At 40.3% G+C, this 24,601-nt stretch overlaps 3 protein-coding genes across 3 annotated transcripts; all 3 read right to left on the bottom strand.

The window, feature by feature from the left end:
• Positions 1-548: 548 nt before the first annotated feature.
• rpl27 (ribosomal protein L27) lies at positions 549-4,521 on the bottom strand. Its single transcript, XM_061026723.1, has 5 exons — positions 4,424-4,521; positions 3,787-3,869; positions 2,683-2,852; positions 921-1,031; positions 549-633 (listed from the first exon to the last, which is right to left on the bottom strand). Exons 2-5 carry the CDS (start codon positions 3,865-3,867, stop codon positions 585-587), a joined length of 411 nt encoding a protein of 136 aa, XP_060882706.1. The 5' UTR covers positions 3,868-3,869; positions 4,424-4,521; the 3' UTR covers positions 549-584.
• Positions 4,522-5,883: 1,362 nt separating this feature from the next.
• Positions 5,884-13,120, bottom strand: rundc1 (RUN domain containing 1). Its single transcript, XM_061026407.1, has 5 exons — positions 12,587-13,120; positions 10,786-10,944; positions 9,563-9,761; positions 9,347-9,442; positions 5,884-9,063 (listed from the first exon to the last, which is right to left on the bottom strand). The coding sequence occupies exons 1-5, from the start codon at positions 12,971-12,973 to the stop codon at positions 8,201-8,203; spliced, it is 1,704 nt and encodes a 567-aa protein (XP_060882390.1). The 5' UTR covers positions 12,974-13,120; the 3' UTR covers positions 5,884-8,200.
• Positions 13,121-14,234: 1,114 nt separating this feature from the next.
• grna (granulin a) lies at positions 14,235-24,372 on the bottom strand. Its single transcript, XM_061065350.1, has 14 exons — positions 24,217-24,372; positions 23,514-23,654; positions 21,843-21,980; positions 21,605-21,733; positions 20,914-20,995; positions 19,484-19,590; positions 19,137-19,290; positions 18,889-19,023; positions 18,242-18,339; positions 17,911-18,147; positions 16,865-17,224; positions 15,483-15,719; positions 15,077-15,334; positions 14,235-14,956 (listed from the first exon to the last, which is right to left on the bottom strand). The coding sequence occupies exons 2-14, from the start codon at positions 23,652-23,654 to the stop codon at positions 14,813-14,815; spliced, it is 2,220 nt and encodes a 739-aa protein (XP_060921333.1). The 5' UTR covers positions 24,217-24,372; the 3' UTR covers positions 14,235-14,812.
• Positions 24,373-24,601: the final 229 nt, after the last annotated feature.

Here is a 24,601-nt window from a genome sequence, read left to right as displayed (position 1 = left end):
GTATGATGATTTTTTTGTTTGGGTATTTAGTATTTATCCTTCAAGTTTCTCTGAAAAACAAACAATAAAAAAAAGCCAACAAAAGTATCTTACATCTGCCTTACTCAGATTAATACTGTAACAATGGTGAGTGGTCTTTATAACTAACTCAGCCTGTCCTTGATAAGTCTATAAACTACAGTCACTATTCAATATAACCCTGATGATAATTTAACCCTTTCAGATTATGTGTCATCGGTTTTGGGAAATTCATATCAAATTAGAATGTTTAAATCACAAGATTTTCCAGGACCCTTTGCTCTCTCTCATTTTCCATGACTGGAATATTGGTTAGCTGGTTTCAAGGACACATGGGAACTCTGTTGATTTATTCAAATTATTATTATTATACAATTAGACCAAAATTCCATGTTCAGTATTGGTTAATGTGTACGTGTAGTAACTTGTCAAATGTGTTTGAGACACTGACGGCTGTCACAACATTTCACACATTTTTCCTTTAACACAACTCGTCGTAGAAAATGTCAATGAAGAGTCAGCAGTCAATACATTTTTTTAACATTTATTTGTGAAAGCGAGTGAAGTTAGAATCTGAGCTTCTGGAAGAACCACTTGTTCTTGCCCGTCTTGTACCTGGAACAGACAAAAGAGATCATTTTAAGAACACATTTACAGAACAGAGGTGTACATGCTGATTAAAGACCAAGGTTAACAACTCAAACTGGTGTCCCCCCCCGCCCCCCCCCCCCCCACATCCACCTGATGCTATGGAAGGCTTTAGGTGAAATTAATATTAGACTGAAAATCCTATTAAAACAGCCTTGAAAGTAGAATGATACATTCAAGGACTACAAGATTCTATGATTACAGGGTTTTTTACATAACAGGGTTCACAGCTGTGTTTGGACTCTGTAACTCACCTCTCCTCAAACTTGACCTTGGCCTCCCGTCTGGCTTTGCGCTTGAGGGCGGGGTCTCTGAAGACGTCCTTGTTGACAACAGTTTTGTCCAGAGGAATATCAACAGAGTATCTGAAGAGGGAGAGAAAACAATGAAGAGCTGTTTCAAACCACCACATATCAAGTAAGGTTTAATAGCCTGTTCTACATCCATACAGATAAAAACATGTAACGCAGAGACTTGATGGTGAACTGATCAGTTTTACATTTCAAAGTGTGTTCAGCGTACGAGCAGAAGTTATCTGAAGAGGACAGGCATCACTCAGCTGGCTGAAAAACACACTTATTTAAGAATCTGTATTTTTAGTCCATGTCTTTCAGATAGAGAGGAAACATTTAGTTTAAGAAATGTGGGAATTTAAAGCTTTTATTTTATTCATTTTGACTCTTCACCATCTTATTTTTGTCTGTAAAAACTTCCATTACTGCTCCATGGACACTACTTCCTCCAAATACCTTTTTGTTCACTTTCTACATTTTGTGTCTTTATCAAACCTTGTTTCCTTCCCTGCTCCTCTCAAAGTATCTCACGACTCTGTTTTAAGCTGACAGTGTGGCACAAAGCTTCTCCTCTATAGAGCTGATTCTTTACAGATTTAACAGAAACATACTCTTAATTTCCTCTCACTCAAAATGATAACTAATGACCTTTTCACGTTCCGCTCTACAAAGCCACACAGTGTGTGATATACAGATCAATGTGTCTCAAAAGCATCATAATCACAGCTCATATTTTCAATCTGATTTATGAAATTAATCACATCAGACATTAAGAGCTGGTTCCTGCTTCATGAAAACAACAAAGCAGCTTTTTTTTTATTTTAAATAAAGCAGACAGGATCCAGAGATTAAAAATAATATATGTGAGACTTTGTACACCTCTGTGAAGAGTAAGAATCAAATCTGAATGACATCATTGTTCCACAGCTCCAGGCTTAACATCTTAACGTTCAAATCACTGACACTGCATGTGTTTTCTGTCAATACCAAATAATAATATATTAATTACAGCTGCTTTGTTTTTGATTACATGCAAGTGTTTCCGCCATTCGACCAACAGATCTACAAAGAACCAACTTGAAATAATAAAAAGACGTTTGACGATGTAACATTTGAACCATTTCAACTTAATAACAGTTTTTAAGAGTGTGAGGCGACTCTGGCATCCTGGGTATTATTTATTATTATTAAAAGCTTTTGTGAGAAAACATTATTCATTGCAGTCCAGAAACCAAAAACATAAATTAAAGAACTTAAAAGTCCAGTCATGAATATTTTCAGTAATCTCTATCATTAAGTTTTCTGCTCACTCACAGAAGTGCATTTAACACATACTTAAAAATATGCTCTAAACCTAAATGCACCTTTGATGTTATAGTTGACTTCAACAAATACTCAAAGCGCCACAAATACAAAAAAACCCTCTACTTCATCACCTACGATCATGTTCCTGTTGGAGGAGGAGGAACACACTGACAATAGAAGATCCTCTCACCGGACTAACTTCAAGATTGATGATTTTTACCATTTTGTTTTGTACCTTTTGCACTATTTAGAATGTATTACTGTAAATATTATTTATCTTATTTAGTTTTATCTATTTTAACTTATTATGGTTGTATTGCAACGTGGGACGGAGACAAACGCAATTTCGATTCCACTGTACGTCTGGCATATTTTGAAATTGACAGTAAAGTTGACTTTTGACTTTGACGACACTCACCTGGTGGGCATGAGGTGGTTGTAGTTGAACACCTTGACGAAGGCCTTGATCTTGGACCTCTTGGCAATCTTCTTCTTGCCCATGGTTGTGGTTACTTTACGGGGATAACGGTCAATACCCGCGACCAGAGCGTGGCTGTAAGGACGGTCGGTTGTGCCATCGTCAATGTTCTGCAAAAAGAGACGTGGAGAAGGGGATTGTGTTAACATCAGGCAGGTAATGACCAAACACAACAACCAAGAAACAAGTGTTCAATAATTACTCCTGCAGCCTGATAATTAAAACATTAGAACAACATGTTATGACTATTCTACCCTACAGTAGTAGTAACTTCAACTTGAGTTTTGGTCATTTTTGGAACATTACAGGTGTGCTTTATCATGTGGACAGATATCTTGACTCAATTGTGTTGTTTTCTTTTTGAGAAAATAGTAGGTTGTATTTGCCTTAACTTCCAAAAGCCCTCGAGAAACAAAGACAGAGTCCAGTAACTTCACTCATCAGGGTCTTTGCCTTTGTACCTCAAACTGAGTTAAGGTCTTCTGCCTTTGTTTTACTGCGGATCAAAGTGAAGTTACTGTTTCACTGCAGTGGAGTTAAGGTGTTATAGGCCTTTGTTTTAATATATGTCATCAAGCACTTCTGACACACACAGCAGCTTGACTAAAGTGTAGCAAAGAAATAGTGTTGGTTGTGAAATACAGTATCAAATGGAAGTTAGTGCCTTTTGCCTCGGCATGACCCCGTTATTATTGTACAGGCAATGCAAAGGCAGAGTACCTTAACTTCCAAATAAGGGTCAAGTTTGAGATTTTTATGAACATTAATAACCTCAGTTAAAAGACAAATAATTGCCACATTTCCAACATTCTGCCTGCAACTCAAAAAGACTTTAAAGTCATTTTTCTCAGCACTCTGGAGAGTTTAGTAGGAGAGTATTGTTGATGACAACAACAGGGATATATGTTCTGTTAGAACCCCAATAGCAACCAAACTGGTGCACTTTTGAAGAACAGTTCAATGCAAACATACTTTTTTTTTTGCAGACTTTACTATATTGGTTTATTAAACAGCATGTTTGTCCACACAGAGTCGTGTTTTTACCTTGACGATGACAGCTTTGCGCCCGGCGTAGCGTCCAGCAAGGACCATCACCACCTTCCCAGGCTTCATGAACTTGCCCATTTCTGTCAGAAAAACAAACACAACATTTAGTTTTTAGGTTAATATGTAAGTTCAGTACTTCAAATAGCAGCGAAAATGCATCGAAACACCGAGAAAATCGACCCTTTAAGAAGGCGGAAATGTGTCCCAAGTTTTCAGGACGTGGGTACAGCCTGGCTATGTTAGCATTGCTTCCAGTTAGCTTCGGTTTGCTGATTATTTTCAGGGTTTAAAACATTTACTTCACCCTCCAAAACGCTCAGGACATTAGTACTGTTTGTTACGGTTCAATAAAATCAAACTGCTATATTCGTAAGTGCAACTACATCGTAACATCTTCCAGAAACGGAGACTGTATGTCTGAATCAAGGGAGCTGCCATGTTGGAATAAACGCTACGGAGAAGAAACGCTGATTAATTTGTTCATTTTCTGCGTCCGTCAGATCAAAATACACTAAAATGACCGACGCAGATTAACTAAGGGGGTTGTTGTCGTAGATTTGAAGTGATAAAAAACGTTAAATTCCCCAGATTTGATGCGATGGTTAAAGATTGATTCGAGGGAAATATCACTCACTGATGCTGTTCTGTGGCCACCGCTAACAGGAAAGGAAGTAGAATTGGTTTCGGTGAACTTTGGCACAGCCGAGCGACTACGTCACGTCCGGGTATAGTTTCCTTACCGTCCCCACTGTTTTGTTTTTTGTTCCCCCCCCCCCCCCCCCCCCCCATACTATTAAATTACGCACATAATTAAAAAATCGTGTTCTTGCTTTAATTTTCATTAAATTATTTTGTCACAAAAATAAATACTTAAATTAGTTTTTGAACTCAGAAAAGAACTAAATATATTTTTGTAAGTTATGGTAAATTTAAGACTTTAAGTACAGACTGTTTTTTCTTTTCTTCAAATAATCGTATTTTGTTGTAATATTACCATAAAACTTCAATTATATGTATGTGTCCCTGTTTTTTAAGTCTGAGGAAAACAGCATTTTGCTCCCATGTATGCTGACAGCTTGTATACATATTAAAATGATTCTGTTTTTGTTGGACAGATTCAGTTTAAGTTCCTCTGTATTCATCTTTAATTTGTGTGTCTTGCTTCTTTTTCTCCATATTTTTAATCCGCAAATTTAACACTAAATGCACCAGGCTAGAAAAGGGGACTAGTCCTTAAATGTACTCTAATAAACTTAATCTTAAATGATTAATATATTATTTGGGTAGCTCTATCTCCCCCATTAGCATCTCATTTTATTACATTAAAAATATACTGTTTGATATTACGGTAATATTGGTAACTGTCCAAAGAGAAAAGCAGACGTTTTGTACTGAAATGTAATGTGTAGAGGAAACATTGATGGTGGGGAAAAGAAAATGGTAAAAATAGAACAACTCAAGTTAGGAGTAGTAAAACTGTACTTACATACCGCCACTGATTAAATCAAATCAGGGAAATAAACAAAAGATCACATTTGAAATGCTACCAAAGCATTCAAATATTATTTTCTTAAATTATTAATAGCAAATTTGGGACATGTATTGCAATTTTTTGCATTGTAGATATCCCACATTTGTATATTTTGGATGTTATCTAACATTTCTAGACTTCTTAAACCATAAAGTCAAACTTGTTGGAAGTGTGGAGGATGCTGGAGGAATACATTGTTTATTAAACTTTTCATCTAATAATTGAAGAAGAATAAGAAGACGAATTTTTATATACACAGTTTAACCACCTGAGCTAGAAATTAAACTTACTCACAAACTCTACTTTTGTCATTTATAGATCAAAAGGTGAAAGTGTTCCACCATCATCTCATTTTTAAATCAATGTATTTACTTATATAAATGTGAATGGATGTTCTACTCAGTATTTTACAACCGGTCATCCTTACTCAGCAGGAAAATGTTGAAATAAAGTTTGACATTTTTCACTATTTAAAAAAAGCAACACCTATACTAAATGTATAATCTGTAAAGTTTTTCTTCTTGATTTATCTCAGACTCAAGGAGACACTCAGAAGCAGCACAGCAGCTCATTTACTGTTTAATGTTTACAGCAGTAGGTTTGCATTAAACATAATAAAAACAATAAAATATATATATATATATAACATAAATATCTGTATTGAAATTATTTAGTGTGTCTATTATTCCCAGCAGCTACTTAACATATCGTCTGACTACATTAGCTAAAACATGCTATCCAATAAATAAACATCACTTTACATAAATCACAACTTATGAGCAAAACAAAACACAACTAAAGTGGGAAAAAGGGAGCGTTACATGAACTACACACAACCCAATCAGAATGTGACATTTCTCTTCACACTGTAACATAACATAATTCATGTTTAACATTTGGAAAGGGGTTTCAAGGTGCACGTCCTGGAATCTGTTTTCCCTCCTGTCAGAGGTTTGGTACGAACACAAGGGCCCACAAACACACCACAGGTACGACCCAGCCGCAGTTTAATAGCATCTATGGTTTGTACATTCAAGAGGGTTTGGTGCAACTCAGCTGAATCAGGAAGATAAGAACTATTCCTCTGAGGGGGAAAAAAAAGATTCAATCAGACATGTAAGCTCTTTCATTATGAAATCAAGTCTTAATAATAACGATGGACAACATTAGCACTTTCATAGAAGTTTTCTACTGGACCTGGAATAGGAGATAAGCAGCAGTTCATACAGGGTCGAAGATGTAGTTAACACACCTGAAACACAACGTGCAAAATAACTGCTTCAGAGGTTAACGATGGAGTGGAGAGCATGTAGCAGCTGCATAATGTCAAACAACACTTCATGAACTTCATGTCTGCCTCTTGCTTTAGGGCTGAGCGATATGGCAGAATAATGACAATGAAACGTTTACGATGATTAGAATTTGATAAAGCTGCTGATTAGAGGAGGATCCTGATACTGACTGTAGCCTAAAGAAAGCTGAGAGATCGGTTTAACTTATTTATTTCCGTGTGCTAATGCTTTTGTATTTTTAAGGCAGAACTATTTTTTGTACAAAAAAAAATAAAAACCCAGTAAAAACACTGAATAGCAGCTTCATGTTAAAACATGAACAACAGGATGTCTGCAAGCTGAGTTACCACTAATGATGATCAGGGTCCAGGGTTCCTTCGATTCTGCAGGTGGACGTCTCCTCTTCTCCAAAACAAAAGCATGTAGTGAAATAAAACCAGTAAAATCACTACAGGATAACCAGCAGCATCTTATTTCACTCTAATCTGCCACAAGTCTAACAAGTTAAATCCTTCAACGGGGATGCCCTGTGCACAGCACGGTCAGTCCTTTTTTTTATCTTGGAGCAGGGGATGGCAGGAAACGTCATCTTGACAGCAAATGAGAAGATTAACCGCACACAAGAGGGCCGGATCACCTCCTCCCTCTTTCAACTATTCTAAAAAAAACAAAAAAACAACCCGCCTCGCCCGCATGGCTACAAAACTAATGAAGCCATGCAGGCGAGGGGTGTTGTCTGTTTGAGAAAGTACCGGTACCTGAATAAAGCCTTCTTGTGTGCGGTGAATCTTCTCATTTGTTATATCGTTCAGTTAAAAAAAAAAAATAGTATAAAAGGAACACGATCTAAAAAGTGATGGGACAGAAACAGTGGGCCAGAAATGTTTAACTGTTCGGTGTGCTATAGCTAAAACTGCTAACCGCCTGTTCGTCGATAGTGCTGTTGTATCTCTCCATATCAAGTATTTGACGTTACTCACATGAATATAACACGACGATCTCTTATCCCGCTCATTTTATCGCCCAGCCCTGCAGAGCATCTTGAAAACTAACACCTCTTATTTCTACGTGACCTGAGTGTTGCTTTTATGCTCTCAAATCCACCAATCTGCTACACGTGATTTACCGCCTGGACAACCACATCCACGACAGCAGCGGTCTCCTTCTTTACCGTGTGGCGGCCACAGTACGGAGACGACTCTCTGCTTAGTGCTTTTTTTTTTTTTTTTTTCTAATTGGATCGCCTAAGCGGCTAGAACGTTACAGTACTGATTACTGTACAGACTCTCTGCTGCACAGGTGAGAGAGAGCTCGGTCGTGTACACACAGGTGGGACGATACTTTGTGAGGAACACAGGTCACAAAGGTCAGGAAGGCTTGGCTAAAGATGAGGTCATCTCAAGCTCTGGTCTAAGGCATGTTTACAGTACAAGTCAACAGTTTGGCATCATAAACAAAACAGAATATAATCACCCATGCATGTACTGTAGACGTCACACTTTAACTTCAGATGGGCGGCTACTTAGAGAACCGTAAAAAAAGGTTCACAAAGTCATGCTGTTGGTGTTTAGCTCTTTTGTTTTTCTGCTCAGAAAGCATCCTTTATGTTCTTGAGCTGCCGGACGGCCAGGTCTACTGGGAGGTTGAATTTCAGGTGGCTGATGCGGCCCAGGATCCTCAGGGCTCCATCAAAGCCGGTCTGGGCCATGTAGCTCCAGGCCTGGTAGTGTGGGTGGATCAGGGTCCCGGACTTACACAGCAGGTTGAGCCACGACACCAGCCGCTGCTCGTTCAGAGCCATGCACACCAGCGCTTTGAACTCCGTGTCCGGTCCTCGTTTGTAGCGTCCGTGCTCGTTCAGCACCGTGTGGATGGCCCACAGCAGTGACTGTTTAGGGGTCACGGTGACCGGGCCGCCCCCTACCGGCAGGCTGAAGGACTGAGAGAGCTGGCGCGCTGGCGACTCCACGAAGGCCTTCCCGTTTTTGGAGTGGTAGAATTTAACAAAGAGTTCCCACGGGTGCATGTTCTGTGTGGCGGGTCTGTAAGGCAGCAGGCAGGAGATGGGGGCCAGCACCAGGCTCATGGTCTGGGAGGGCGAGAAGAGGCCGTGTGCCAGCAAGTCTTTCAGGGCGATCGAGAGCTCCTTCCTCACAGCAGTGACGAGCTCGTCCCGGGGTCCCAGCGCCGCGTCGCTGGTGTAGTTGACGACGTGATCGAGGGCCGTCTGTCTGCAGGAGCCCATCACTCTCACCTTATCCACAGCCGCCTCCAGTCTCTGCAGCAGGGGCCCGTAGTCCTGCCCTGAAGACTCCTGAGGCCACATGCTCTGAGGAACTTGGCCCGGTCCACAGCCGAACTGGCTCGCAGCGAAGATCTGCAGCACGGCGAGGGCCTTCTGGATCAGCTGCAGGCCGGTCTCTCGGATCTTCTGGGCCTGCTCGGGATCCACTGAAGGGGGACAGGAAGAGGCAGAGGAATTTATTTATTTTAGACGGCAACAAGGGATGTAAAGAACACACCTCCTCCTCGTCCCACAGGGAAAACTTCACACTGTGTGAACTAGTAACCTGCAGGGGGCAGGCCGTGTGAAACTGTCAAAGCGTTTATCAGGAGTTAATGTGCGGAACAGGTTTAGGAGACCCCGACAAATGGCTAAAAAAATGCCTTGAATTATTGTTGTTTTTGAGCATAGACCTTAAATCTATCAAAATTTCAAGTTGAGCTGACTGACCTTTCTTCTTCCCTCCTGGACTTCTGCTGTTGGCTCCAGCTGCTTGTGTCTGCTGACTGTGTCCACCCTCTGATAAGAGAGGGTTCCCCACCTCGTCTATTCCAACAAAAAACAAAGTAATCCGTTAAACACAAAACTGGAAAACTGTGAAAAGCAAACACACAGAGGACAGAGGGCACGCTGATTCTGTGTGATCAGTGTCTGAGGTTCGTGCACCCTGGATGAAGTTGATGAACATCTCCAGGTCTCGGATCTGGGTTTTGAGCTGATCCACCAGCTGCTCTTTGACCCGGGCTGGGTTCACGATCTGAGCGATGGCGGAGTCTACTCTCTGTCTCAGCTCCTCGGGCGACAGGTTCCCGATGTCCTCGTTCAGGTTCACATCGAGCTTTTTGATCAGCTCGTCAATAATGACCTGAAAATAAATACAGAAAACAGATTGTAGGAAAGAAGAACAAACTTGTTATAGGCAAAATTACACTTCATCCCGGGGTTAAGAGAGTATCTGCTTTGGTGCATTTCTATTGTTAAAGTGTTAACAGGTAGCTCAACCTTCTGAAGCTTAGTAAATGGTAAAGTCTACTAACTAAATGAACCCAAAACTGTGTTTTTTAACAACATGGTAGCAAACAGTGATTTCTATCCAGACTTTAGGATGGAGGTGTGAGTGATCCGATGTGCCCTAAAGCTCCGTCAGTAATGATCTTGACAAAGATTTTCTGTTTAAATGTGTTATTTGTGTCTTTTATTTTCTAATAATTTATTTTTTGTATTTGTATGTTTGGCTGCTCGTTGATTGTGCTGCCGCCTGTTTCGACCAGGACACTCTTAAAAAAAGAGATATTTAACCTCAACGAGTTTCTTTGCTGGTTAAATAAAATATAGATAAATAAAAATGCTTATGTTAGCCATAACCTCAGATCACCACTGTGACAGAGTGCAGCCTTACAGAAGAGGTAGCTGTAGTGTCAGGAGGATTTTTGGCAGGTGAAATAAAACAAGATGAGAGAAGATTTTAAAAAGTGGATTTGTAAAAAAAGTAAAAATCCCGGTGTCACAGCATCATTTGACCACAAAACGCAACGCAGAAATCCACCGGTTACATTAGGTTGCATATATTTGACCAGGCTTCCAAACTAATTGACTACACTCTCACAGTAAAGCCTGAAGCGTTTTTAAAAAAAAACAGACGTTGGACTCGTTTCACCTGATCTGACACAGGTAAACACCACATTATGTGCTCAACATAAATGACAGGTAAGAGGGGATCATCTGGATGGAACAAAAGCTTGCGTCAATTAGGACGCTGTATTGTGACGTCTTCTAATATATATTTAAAAAAAAAATTATGTTAAAACATGAGATTTCAAGGTTTTTGAAGAGCTAAACGTGTGACATGAACGAGCTCAATTTGAGTCCATTGTTCTCCACGGTCCCACCTTCTGCCTCTCCATGACAACAGACTGCGGCAGCGAGTCGTAGCTGCCCTCCTGATAGGCGAAGCGCTCCAGATCATCCAGCTGTGTCTTCAGCTGGAAAATGAGATCTTTTTGTTTTTCCCTCTGAGCCTCCAGGCGCTCCCGCTTCTCCCTCTCACTCTGATGGGAGGAAACACACACACACGATGACTGTAATGTACGCAGACAGAGTGCAATGTGTGACACATTAAACTGAATATAGGAGTGCTGTGTTGTTATTTCATCACTGAGGGACAGACTGAATTAACACATTCACACAAAAACATTTGAAAGAGAGATCAGGTTTTATACTCACCAGATCCCCCTGCAAGTGAAGCATGTAACAATAGAGGAATGACATGAAAAGACCTTTTAGGGAGGGGAATGCAATCAGCATAATGATTGCAAACATTTATTATGTAAGGTTAGGCGCCAGTTAAGAAGAAACGTGAAGAGGCCGGGGTAAACAACGGCAGGCTGCTTAAACAAGGCTGTGTACACAGCAGTCTTCATTAGACAGATAGTGACCCGCTGGAGGCCTTCTCATTGAGGGAGCGACGCTGTGAGTCAACACTTGTTGCAGAAAGCAACATTGTCGTCGGAGATAAGAGATCTCTGGGAACAAAAACCGAGGTGGGCGTAGCAGCAGCAGCAGCAGCAGCCCTGAGTGTGACGCAAGAAGCTGACTTTAATCAGCTTTAATGAGAAGCCAGTGAGGTGAATCACGCCTGTCAATATGAGCGGCTTTAACACCTCACAGACGCACTGAGCATTTTGGTGTCTCTGTTTATATCTGAGGCTCCAACTGAGGATGTGTGCGTGTGTGAGGGTTAACTGTATCTGCAAGACTTTCTGCAACTAAACACTCATTTGATTATAGATTATTCTGACATTCCTTTTGCTCAAATAATTGCTTGTTACTGGTTTTTAAATGTCAGAAAAAAGTGAAAAATACATTCTGATATTGAAAATGTCCTGTTCAGTGTAACATCAAGAAATATGAAGCTAACTGTCATAGGAGACTGGAATTAAGCATTAAACACAACTTTAACTGTTAATATTCTGTCTGACAAGCAGCAGTTAATTTTCTTCTGTCACCGAAATACTCTATATAAGCCGACATAATGGACTTATTTTTGGGGCGCTGGTGGCACAGTGGTTGGTGCGTGCGCCCCATGCATGGAAGCCGCAGTCCTCCGAGCGGGCGGCCCGGGCTCGAGTCCAGCCTGTGGCTCCCCTCCCGCATGTCATTCCCCACTCTCTCTCTCTCCCTGATTTCCAACTCTATCCACTGTCCTATCTCTCAATTAAAGACACAAAAAGCCCCAAAAAAGAATCTTAAATAAAATAAATAATAATAATAAATAAATAAAAATAATAATAATAATAATGGACTTATTTATTTAGCTCTAATGTAGAAAAAACCTAGTTTATATTGATGGGCATATAAATCCCATATATCCCGTGTGTTTTTTTAATAACAATAACTCTTTCCAGTGTAGTTACTGTAATTTTCCATTATTGTATTTTTTTATTTAACTGATGTAAATATGTTTGATTTGATTTTTAACTTCTATTTTTATTTTTAATAATTATATTCCCGTCCCCTGTTTTCTTGAGCTGCTGTAATGTACAAATTTTATCTTTATCTTTATAAATATCTAAATTGCGATGTAAAAACAACTAAATGAAGGAATGTTTTCTTCAGTATCTTTCTCGGTGGTGAGTTCAGGGTCATGCTGGTTACATTTGGTGTTGTCTTATGATGACGGGGGGGTCTCACCGAGTTCTCCAGCTGTGTGGCGTCCTGAGCTCTGCAGCCCACGACGTGAGGGCAGCCCCTGAAGGCGAACTCCTCCAGCTCCACCAGCATCCTCTCCTTCTCGTCGCTCTGGGCGTGAACTATCTGCTTCAGTCGGAACTGCACCTGGGCGAAATGAGAGGTAAGGGCGAGGAGAGAGGAGTTCAGCAGGTCCTGCTCCTCTTCGAGCTTCTCCAGCCTGGTGGCCATTTCCTGCTTGTTGGCCGACGACGAGCCTTTCTGCGTCGGCTGGCCGGCGCTCGGGCTCTCATCCTCGGGACTGGCCACAGCGCCAACCGGTGCCCATCGCTCCCCTGCGCCGGCCAAGACAGCTTCACTGTCCGAGGCTGACAGCTCCTCCGTGGACATTTTTAAAGCGACCGAGTTCACTTCAGTAGTTGAACTTTATCGTTAATTTATTAGCAGTCTGTTACCGAAGGTTTGTTTTCTCACACTGCGCACACAACAACGGGGATCACCGCCGGAGAAACAGGTGTAACGCCATCTTGGGACGGATGACTCATACGTCAAAGCGGAGACACACGTAAAGTTTCACGCAAGGACACAAACACCGACCGGAAGAACGTTCACCTTCAGAATAAAAGAGTCTATTTTACATTAAAAATCTTCAGTGAATAAAATACCAACAACATGCACAATTCATTAAGCTGACGAGAAAAATAACCAGAAACATAAAGCAGCACAGTGATAACACTTACACACCGTCTAATGCATCATGTGTTCTTTGGTTTAATTAAAATTAAGTTTAATGTCTCTGAAAACTCAAAAAAAATTGCATTAAAGTATGCAAAATTGTATATAATATTTTAATAATAAATTAACAACAAGATACATTTATTTTTCTTGATCAAGTACCATTTCTTAAATGTAGAAAAATGGCTGATTATCAGGAAGTATTTCCAGTTTATTCAAAGTATTTTCTGGAGAAAGAAGACATTACATTTAGGCCTACATTTGTGTTATATAATTTATGTTATAACACAATACTTCTTTATAAAGATATTTTATAGAATAGTCATTGCGGCAAAAGTATAACTGAAATACTGGAATACTCTTGCAAAACATACATGCATTAAATTTGTAGGCTATGTTTTGATTTTTTGTATGATCTTTTAATTTCTCCACTCATATTTATTCATTTGATTTAGATACATGTTTCTAACTCATAAGCGGGTCCATGTTATGACTTGTGAGTCACTGGTCCATTTCCAGCATTTTGGTTCATGTATTTGTATTTGACTTAATTGAAAAATGTACTTATTTTCGACTTTTATTTTTGTATGAATAACCCGAAGTTTTTATTTGAGCTTTACATTTCCCCCAGAGGGGAGACTCAAAAGAGCCAAATACTGTGGTCACCAAAAACAAATCCTAACGTAAAAAAAAAAAAAAAAAAAAGCTTTAGCAGTGACGTCAGCGTAAAAGTGGAATTCCTTCCCGGAAGTCAGGATAAGGAAAAACAGGGATGAATCATTTTGTTCAGGTTTTAGGTATTTTCTTTTTACATTTTAAATTATAAAAATCAAAATAATTAAACGTCTCTCCTGCTCTCTTTATATCACAATATTACAGTTTGTTCTCTTAAATGACTCAATAGACAATTTTCCCATGTTGTGACATCAGATCTTTATTGAGAAATATGTAGACACTTCTCTAACTCGAAATGAGAAGGAGCTGCGTCCAGCATGCATTTACCCACGTTTGTGTCTCGTGTGTGTTAGTGATTTTTATTTGAAAACATCATTTGATGAAAAGAAAGAAATCATTGCATATGTCTAAACACTCTGAATTTATTACATTCAAAGATATAAAAGCATGCCCCCTTCATTGTGACAAGTTGTAGAGAAACGTCGTTTGCAAAACAGGAAAAGCAGCAGAACACAGAGAAACAGATGACAGGACACAAAATCACATAGCCCGAGGAGTGCTTTGGTTGTTTTTCTTTATGGATGGAGTGGAGTTTCAATCAGAATAACAAGGATCTATTTAACTAAACATGAACGCAATCCGTCAGGACTGAACATCCTAACCATAATAATGCAATTCAATTCCACAGTGCTCCCTTACCTTTAGCTGCTATACCTCTCAGAACAAAGCGTCAAACAATAAGCCTAAAAATCCCCCTTTTCATTCTTTTTCATTAGTGCTTTGCATGCAGAAATATATCACAGTAATTAAATCATGTCTTCACACTACAAGAGCTCTCTTGTTGTTGGACACGAAGATGTGCCAGTCCTGCCAGCGGAGCGCAGTGTTTTGGACACATTTTCCAGCTGCAGTGCAGGTGAGGCCGGCGGGACAGCAGTGCAACCTGTCGCTGCAGCACACCGCCTGTGGAGAGGACACATGAAGTTTAGCAATAAGGTGGCCTCAAGTTTAAAAAAAAAAAAATGAAAGTATGAAAGTATTATGGAACATTATTCTTTCTGACGCTATAACTGGACATCATACATTTGTAAGTGGACAGCAGCCCCAAGTGGTGTCAGACAACTTGCAGCAGGTCTCTCCATCCTGGCAGCTTGTCTCGTTGTCACACTTGACGTCTTTGTGCTCTAAAGGAGGCAGCTGGGGTTGAGGCTCGGGCAGAAACACAGGAATTAGCGGCACTGTCTCCATCTCCAGCAGGATCAGCTTCCGACAGGAGTTGGAGGTGAGGTCGCAGGTGTAACCCTCTGGGCAGCAGTGTGTCTTATCTGGGCAGCACACAGCCTGCAGACAAGGCACGCACAAAGTTAGGGAACATGAAATAGACCTTGTTTACAATGAGCAAACCCTCACAAAGCTGAATTGCACTGATAGTCTGTCTGATTTTCATGTCAAAGTAGCTGCACTTTAATCTACAAAAGGTATTGCTCACATTCTCCAGCGGGCAGCATCCCCAGTCTCCCGTGGACAGCTTGCAGCAGGTGGTGTGGTCGGGACATTGAGTCTGACCATCGCAATGCACAGACCCGGGATTAGCTGGGACGCTGGTGGTGGCTGGAAGTTTAGTGTACCACGGAATCACAACTTCTCCTTTAATGCACGTGGTCTTTTGCTCGTTGCACTTGTAGCCGGCGGGACAGCAATGGTCTCCATCGGCGCAGCACACGGCCTGGGGAGAAGTGAGAGCAGAAGTGCGACTTTCACATCCTTTGCAAAAAAAATAAAAAATGCACCCTGTTAAAGCAATACGTGAGATTCCAACCAAAGAATCATGAACATTTAGTCCAAGGAACTTGTTTTTGTGGAACTAACACTTTCCATTTCTCCTCTTTTGGTCCCACCTTTCACCGTGTCTTAAGACCCGTGATGTTTAGGCAAATAATTACGCCTACTCTCACAAAGACAAACATAAAGGTTCCCAGCTGGTTTTTTTTTTTTTTACAAGTGGTGGCCAAAATGAAATGCTATGAGCACTCAACCAATCAGAAATGCTCATTCCCCCCAAGTTCCTGTATTTTCGAGAAGTAAAACCTGTCAAGCAGGGACTTTTTGTGGTTTTGTCTGTACAGTGTGATCACATGCTTACATGAACTCAAACATCTGTTGCTTAAAAGTGAAAGAAGCAATAGCAGCAGTATGTTTTGCCTGTAGCTGATGTAAAAAAAATATATTTACAAATGAACACAGGAAAGTAAGAGATGACCGCTACAGAAGGTGAAGTATAACAAATCGTAAAGTGTAGTGGAAAAATACTATCTGTCTGTCGTCTTCGTTTGAACTTAAAAGCTTTAGATGTCCGTGCGTCATTTAGCAATTAAAAACTGTTTCTCTGTGTGGCCTTGGTCTGTATCTCCAACAGGAACTCTCCTCATTATCTGAGTACAGCAGGATCCTAAATCAGTGCCCTCCGGACAAAGGAGTTTCTTCCGTACCAGGTACCTTGTAGAAAGAAGCTTGCATAGATAAATCACCAGGCAAACTAGCAGAAGGCGTAGTCACTAGGGCAAGCTGAAACCAATGACGATGTATCACTCATGTATATGCAAAACACCTCCGCCCTGTGAAAGTATAAATATGCTCTGCAACCGGGACTGCTCCTGGAATCTTTGATGCACTTGTGACTGATGTTAATTTTGTAGGTGATTACCCCTTTTGCAAAAGAACTCTATATTTTACTTTTACTTTACTATATGCAATAAAATCCACAAAGACAAAAGACTTTGACTTGAGATCTTTCATTACCAACAGAAAAATCCACAACAAAAGTCATGATATTACTGTCGTTCACTTCTTGATGTAGGATGCCATTCTCACCTGTGGCACCGGGCAGCAGCCCCACTTTTGAGGTGTCTTCATGAAGCAGCAGGTTGTACCCTGAGGGCAGGAGGTGTGGTGGTCGCACATAACAGGAACCTCCACTGTTTTATTCTCCCCGTCGTCTGTCGTCACCTCGCCCCCCGCCGGCTTCGTCTCACCCTGAGCCGTTGTCTGCAGCGTGGTTGTCCCCTCTGTGAGTTGGGATTCAGTCTGCGTTGTAGTGAACGCCCTTGTTGCAAATGCAGGAATCTTCCGCTGCATGGGTGTAGAGCCTGAGCCTTGCTGGCAGGTGAGGGTCGCGAGGTCACAGGTGGTGCCGGAGGGGCAGCAGTGTTCATGGTCGTCGCAGCAGACCGCCTTTTGAAATAAACAGAGTTAGATTGGATGCATGAGGGAAAGGAAGTGTGGTGTGAAAGTAAATACAAAATCAAGAGCCAGTGAAAGAGTGGGAACATTTCTGCTCAAAATGCTCTTTTGAATGTAAGACTTGTCCTTATATTATGAAAAATCCACTTTGACAGTGTTTTTGAACATAAATTTGGGTAACCTGAGTGTCTACCGACCCACAAAATGTAAAATAAACCCGTCCAGTCCTTTGTTTGTGGTCTGCATAAGTCTTACAACACAGAGAAAAATGCTTAGTTTCAAATATGCTCTCTCTTGTGATGTCACCGTGGGATTCTGGTAAAAAAAAAAAAGAGCAAACATTTGGTGCAGGTCTGCCATTTTTATTCTCGCTACAGAGGAGTGATGTCTACCAGGGGGGGGGGGGGGCCTTATTGCATTTAAAGAGACACACACCAAAACGGAGCGTTCTGAGAGAGCTGGTTTATACAGGGTCACAAACCTCCTCTGGTGCTTGATTCTTGTTATATTTTGAACAAAGCACAGCACAGATGTTTCATTTAGACCACAGGGGGACTGTTTGAAAAGTTGGAAAAGTGGGATAATATGTCCTCTTTAAATATCAGCTGTTGGTGTTAGCTTAAAATGTTCCATACTGTACAGGCATGAGGGCAGTAAAGTTCTTCCTCTCTGAGTACCTTGGCATAGGGACAGCAGGCCCAGTCTCCTGTTGTTGTCTTGCAGCAGGTGGAGTCATCAGGACAACTATATGACCCGTCACATACAACATCACCCACTCGAGCACCCTGCCGGGGGATTGTGGGTGTCTTCTTGACCATTGGCACAGAGCACGTTTCATCGTCGCAGGTCTCCGCAGCCAGGTTGCATTTCTTACCTTTCGGGCAGCAGTGAACAAAATCTTCACAACAAACCGCCTGGGAATGACATGATCACGTTAGATGCATTGATCTCAACATTAAAAGTTCAGAGTTTAAGATTCTGTCGGAAATATTACGGCTGAAACAGTACCTCCGGTAGGGGACAGCAAGCCCAGCCACCCTCCTCGGTTTTACAGCATGTTGTGCCATCTGGACATGCTGCTGTACTATTGCAGGGTACATCATTACCTGGGAACATAAAAACCACAGCAACTTCTCATAAATATTAAAAAAATATGAAACATGAGACAAAAATATGAAGATTTTTAAGGATTACAAACACGGCAAATTCAATTAAAAATTTACATTAATGCATCCAAAGTGACAAAAAAACTGTACCAGTACAATGTGGTAACAATAACACCGCTTGAGTACAGCAAGTTTATTGTACATTTTTTTCAGATGGTCTCCAATTCTGCAACTTTGGTTTCACACTTTTTTGTTAATGGAAAGCTGATAATGGGCAAGCGACAATATGTAGGGAAATAGCTGTTAACTTCATTTGAACCTTTATAGCCCTGTCAAGTAGTGATAGGAACACAGACAGTTTGTCTTGTCATAGCAGGAAATGCTGGAGCTTAAAACATCAACACCCAGCTGACACACCTGTTCTCACACATTCTAAATCTCTGTGGTGGATTTAGACATTTGCTATCATTATTTGAATCTTCTGCAACGTTCATTTTTTTTTTAGTGTTTTCTTCTTGTTCACTCTTTGATGCATGATAAACTTCTAACCTGCGGCTGCCTGAGTGAAGGTCGAGAGCGATACTTCCTTTTTTGTTGAGGGAAATGTATTCACTGTGGTGGCTTCAGGGGTTTTTCCTGAGGCAGGGTCATTGTGAACTGTCTCTGCTGTCACTTGTTCTCCCTCTAAAAGTGGAAACACACACACGCACAGGTTCCGCTGCATGAGCACATGCAGAATGAGATTTACACAATGATTCATTTGAGGAAGTACATTTACTCAGAAAAACAAATCTGACCTTTCTGGTTCTCCCACTCTGCTCTGATTCGAGCAGGGAATTTGGCCCACATCGGAGACACTTTATTCGTAGAGGATGAAATACACTTTGAGTGCTCGATATCGCATGTGTTCCCTTCAGGACAGCAGTGAATCCTATCGGAACAGCACACAGCCTGTTCGGACAATAAAGACACACATCTTCAGTGTTCACCTTCTACATGATAAGACACCATAAAGTCATGATAAGTGGACATAAAGACAGGAAATGCAAATCCCTGATATGACTCTTTTACTCATTCATGCCTCACTTACATGTGGAGTAACATGTGGCTAACAAAAAATTTCACCTATAAAACATGTTCATACCTTTGGAAGTGGACAACATCCCCACTCGCCCTCTGAAATTTCACAGCATGTCGTCCCATCAGGACACTCGGTCACTTTGTCACCACACATAACTGTGGTTACAAACTCTGCAACAACATAACAACAACTAAATAAGTCATATTTCAAAAAGGCGTTTATCAATTGTTTAAAGGCTTGGTAGTTAAAGAAAACAAATTAATTCTAATTTAAAGCTCATGTGAGGAACTTTTTGTTTGAGTTGTGTACATGTGTAGGTAGCGTTTTTGACGATAAATCTCATCCTGCTTTCTTTTAACAAACACACGTATCACTAATTTGTGAATATTTTTTATGAAGTTATAAAGAAGGTGTTTCCGCATCCAAATATCTCATGAAGTAGGAGTGCATTGTGTGTAACTATAGTATTGAAAAGAAAAAGGTGTTTGTCAAAAGGTTCAGAGGGATTGAACGGGCCTGTTATTGTCTCATCTGCGCCTTGGCAGTCGTTACAAGCAAATGACTTTATAGAAATATTCAGTCTTGCTGTTGATGGTCTTGTTTTTTTTTAGGTCATTAAGAAGCATCCCTATCAATTTTAGTCTGTTTAGTAAAAAAAAACTTCTCATGGGGGCTTTCAACACAACCAATTCCAAATGCTGTATTAAAGACATTTAAAGGCAATGAGAGGAATACAAAATTTAAAAAAGGCAATACAAATACTGAAGTCCAAAATTTAAATCAAAAAATAAAAGTCATAACACTAGAACGGTTACGAGCCATGAATTAAGGAACTGAGCGTGAAAGTAGATCTTAAGCTTTTTCCGATATGCTGCTTCTCCAGGTTTCGTTTTGACTGAACGCAGAATAAGCAGACCTGACTGAAGATATTCCATTAGGCCTGGATGATTCATGCCAGAGCAGAATATCAGCAATATTCATATTCTTAAATAAATTCTTTGAATCAGCTGCAGTTGTCTGCTGTAGATTTGAAAATGAAGTCTGAGTCCAGGACCTCACAATGATTTTTGGCTTTGTTTGCGGACCTAAAGTGACATGAAAATGAACTTTAAATAACGCTTCTTTGATTAAAAAAACAGTTAGTTCAATTTCATTGTTGTTTACTTGAAGGAAGTTTTTGTACTTCAGATCATTATTTTTTGTGATGCACTTACTCAATAGTATTAGATTAATGTGTGTTTTCTGCATAATAATGAAAAACATTTTGTACTTATCACTAAACTGAACAAGTGGGGTGTAGAACAGATGAGGCCCAAGGATTGAGCCTTGAGGAACTCCAAGACATGTTTTTTTTATACTTAATAAGATAAGTTCTTGCACATTAACAGGCACGCATACAACAGTCACTTCAGTTTAGAGCTGAGTCGAAAAGACCTTGAATGTTTTCCTGACTGTCTGGTAATATGTTATTGTACTCAGTAAAGGAGTTTTACCTTTTTTGATGCAGGAGCGACAGTCTACACTGCACTGGTGGCCCTCTGGACAGCAGTGTTTCCCGTCAGAGCAGGGGACTCCCTTCAAGGAGTTAAGAAAACAATTAGAACAGTTCACTTCATAAATGCATTTCCTCTGATCACATTTTTAAATCTAAACGTTATCACTCCAAATAGATGCACTTTGGTCTGTTTCTTCACTGGATGAAATTGCAGTGATAAAGTAATCCAGTAAATGACTATGCAGCATAACACAGGAAACTAATGCCATTGTATTCAGTGCAAACAGATATTCAGCTCTGCTACATAATTTCTGACACTAGCAGAAACCTCATTCAGCATATTCTCTTTTGTTTATAGTGAAACTGCTCAGTTAGAAAACTTATTTTGTGAGAGACGGTAACCAGGCTTCTAGAAATACACGTTGCAAATGTGAACTCAAAATACTCCAGCATGTATGAGTGGTCAACTAAAGGACACCATGAACTTTTTTGTCATTTGAATAACCTAATAAGAAAGGGAGGGGGGCATTTAAAAAAAATCTATAGTCAAATTGTCTACAGTCAAAAATGTTTCAGCAGAATTTGAAGTTTTATTGCATCGTTTTTTCTTAATAATGAAACTACGCAGTATGTTGGTGTTTAAAAAATGCATCAGGGTGTAATACCTAAGTTGGACCAGGTTTAATTACCTGAGCTAAGGGACAGCAGCCAAACTTTGTCAAGGCCCTCAGACAAGAAAACTCAGCTGGGCATCGCGACTGATCAGGACATATGTTGTCATCCTCTTCCCCGATGTATGACTTGATCATCCTAAAGGACTGCAGGAACAAGGTGGGAAAGACAATCTTACAGCAGGCACGTTCATGTCACATGTCATGTTTCACTCAGTGTTTTAGATTTAAAACATCAAGGTGGTTGTATTCTCACTTTAGAGAGTCTGGGTGTATTGGCAGAAGTTCTTTCTGTCCAGCGGACGGACACAGTAGCGTTCACACAGCTGGATGTTGCTGTGTCACAGAGTGTTCCCGCAGGACAGCAGTGGTCGTGATCCTCACAGCACTCACCCTACAAAGACAGTAGTAGTAGTAGGAACAGTTTGACTAGCAAAGTTTTAAAAATGCTATCACACTGGCCAAATGAGGCCCGAGCTTTTATCTGGCTGATGAAGCAGTAAAACACCACTGAACATGAATAGAACCATTGTACAGCCATAAATACCTTTATTTAAGAGTACAAAAGTACGGCTATCTCACATTTACATTTTACTACGTGACGGACGTAGGGAGTAAGTATTTTACTAAAGTAAAGTCAGAGAAGGCTACTATCACTTAGCTGTGGTTTGTCCTTTTAAAAGGTAAAGGTAAGCTTCCATAGTGCATCCACACATACATTTAAAGATACATTTACATTTCTGGGGGAAGTAGGTAAATTAAGCTACACCAAGGCTAGCTGTAGCCACCTTTAGCTCGCTTGAAAAGGTTTTGTTGCTTTACCTAAATTAACTTTCATTAAATTTACTTCTGCCTTTTAAATCATTAAATGGCTCAACACCTCACTACCTAAGTGAACTACTACATGTTCACGCTCCATCCAGGGCACTAAGGTCCTCCAACCAGCTGCTCCTGGACGTGCCCAAAACAAGGCTCAAAACGAGGGGCGATCGAGCCTTTTCTGTTGCAGCTCCGACACTTTGGAACAGATTACCATTTAAAATAAGATCTGCTGCCACAACTGAGCAGTTTAAGTCATTTTTAAAAACCCATTTCTTTTCCTTGGCTTTTACCTCTAGTTGAGTGTTTTATCCCAGCAGCAGTGTCTACTAGAACTTTTACTATTGTTTTGTGTTTTAATTCACTTTTAATTTTTGCTTTTACGTGTCTTTATGATGTTTTGGATGAAATGTAGTTTGCCTGATTTACTGTACAGCACTTTGGTCCGCCTCGGCTGTTATAAATGTGCTGTATAAATAAAGTTGACTTGACTTGACTTCATTAAGCTGTGTTTTGTTTTTGTTTTTGTTTGTTCTGCACACGTTGACCACTTTTATTTTAATTATTCATCCTAAGACATTAAATCCACAAACATGTAGATTCTGGTTTTCAGTTAAGTTTGAAGATAATTCGACCAACTAAAAGACTTAGAGCTGAAGTAGGTTAGGTGTTTTACAGGTTGACTGTGACTTTTTACATATAGATAAGATAGAATGAACTTCTTCTGATTCTATTTCAGACGACCATTTGATGACAAAAAGAGATATCTCGAAGCAAGACAAACCAAAATAAATGCTTCTGACTCTTGCGACCAAAAGTTACATCTTCAGTTTTGAACACATACAGTTTAAAGATTGTTTTTTAACAAGCAGGAGTAAACCTGTTTTATTTGTTTTGTGCTGTTAGTTACTTTTGTGACGATGACTCTCCTCTACACTTAATTGTAAAATGATCAATGTCTGGTGCCAAGATCTCCAGTTATATTATGTTTAAGTAAAACGCCTTATTCCAAAAAGGTTACTACAGTTCATTTTGATTTATTTCTCCTGCCAAACTTTTTGTATCTTCATGTTTGGCATTCAGGAAGTAGGTCTACAATAATATCTACCTGTTCAAATGGGCAGCATTCATAGCCATTGATCGGGTCGTTACAGCAGGTCTGACCGTCTTTACATCTCCCTCCATCTGGACACTCATGAGCACCGACCAGGGCCAGGAGAGAGCAAAAAAACACAACCCACCTCTGCATCTGCACACAGGAAGGACACACACACACACATAAACAGAGCACTTCTTTAATGAAGGAAAAGTGAAAGGTGGGATTCCCCAAACCACAGTCAACACCAGAAATGGGATTTTGCATTAAAATCTGCAACCCGATCTCGGGTAAGCGGAAGAAAATGGATGGATGGATGAATCTGCAAAAACTATTTAACACGTGTGTGTATAAAAACAGATAAAACAATGTACAGACTGTAAAGGTTCCTTTAATTATTTGTTCCTGTTTTTTTTCTTCTCTACTTCGAAATAAGCAAGTCAAATCCGGAGAAAATAATTAATAGAAAAACAACTCCACCCTTTCAGTTTCGTTTAGTTTGCACAACGCGTCTAAGGAATTAAATTCTAATATAATATAAAAAGCGCACAATGGTGGAACAGTCTAAAGGCGAGAGTCGCTGTGTTATTGTAAATTAGTAAATAATTGTGAAAGGTTGTGATACTAATTAAGTTACTTTTTTTGTTTGTCATTAATGTAGGCCTATACTGTCAAATTGTCTATGCTCAAAAAAACAAGTTTATTTATCTCTTACCTTGCTATAAGATTGAAGAGCTGCTGTGAATAGAAAGCTGTTTCACAAGTGTCTCACGACTCACGACTAGGTATCACTAATCATCATGACCTGCATGATATGAAAACCTAAAACACGCCCCCGAGGGAGAGAGAGAGACACAAAGAGAGAGAGAGAGTACAGTCCTCTTACTGTCCCCATGCAGCGCCTCTCCTGGTTTCTTCAATTCACTTTTTACTTCAATGTGTTTGCTCTGGTTGCTGTACTTAAATCAGGTTAAAGTTGACTACCGGGTTCGCGTGTTTACATGCCGACAGCTGCAGAGCACCACATTGACGTGTCCAGCAGGCGGCGCTACAGCGACTGCAGCGGGCAGGGTGCGAGGGGGGGGGGGGCGGAGCCAAAT

The sequence above is a fragment of the Labrus mixtus genome, chromosome 20, assembly GCF_963584025.1.
Source record: "Labrus mixtus chromosome 20, fLabMix1.1, whole genome shotgun sequence".
Classification (NCBI taxonomy): domain Eukaryota; kingdom Metazoa; phylum Chordata; class Actinopteri; order Labriformes; family Labridae; genus Labrus; species Labrus mixtus.
Note: the sequence above shows the minus strand (reverse complement) of the source record. Positions and strands in the feature narration are given on the sequence as shown.

Coding starts and splice junctions, on each gene's coding strand:
- rpl27 (XM_061026723.1), bottom strand. CDS start 3,867: ATGGGCAAGTTCATGAAGCCTGGGAAGGTGGTGATGGTCCTTGCTGGA. Junction 2,853..3,786: donor GCAAAGCTGTCATCGTCAAG/GTAAAAACACGA, acceptor CTCTTTTTGCAG/AACATTGACGATGGCACAAC. Junction 1,032..2,682: donor AACCACCTCATGCCCACCAG/GTGAGTGTCGTC, acceptor CTCCCTCTTCAG/ATACTCTGTTGATATTCCTC.
- grna (XM_061065350.1), bottom strand. CDS start 23,654: ATGCAGAGGTGGGTTGTGTTTTTTTGCTCTCTCCTGGCCCTGGTCGGT. Junction 21,734..21,842: donor ATACACCCAGACTCTCTAAA/GTGAGAATACAA, acceptor TTGTTCCTGCAG/TCCTTTAGGATGATCAAGTC. Junction 14,957..15,076: donor GCTGCTGTCCACTTACAAAT/GTATGATGTCCA, acceptor TCCTCTCCACAG/GCGGTGTGCTGCAGCGACAG.
- rundc1 (XM_061026407.1), bottom strand. CDS start 12,973: ATGTCCACGGAGGAGCTGTCAGCCTCGGACAGTGAAGCTGTCTTGGCC. Junction 9,762..10,785: donor TTGTCATGGAGAGGCAGAAG/GTGGGACCGTGG, acceptor ATTTATTTTCAG/GTCATTATTGACGAGCTGAT. Junction 9,064..9,346: donor TCCAGGAGGGAAGAAGAAAG/GTCAGTCAGCTC, acceptor GTCCCCCTTCAG/TGGATCCCGAGCAGGCCCAG.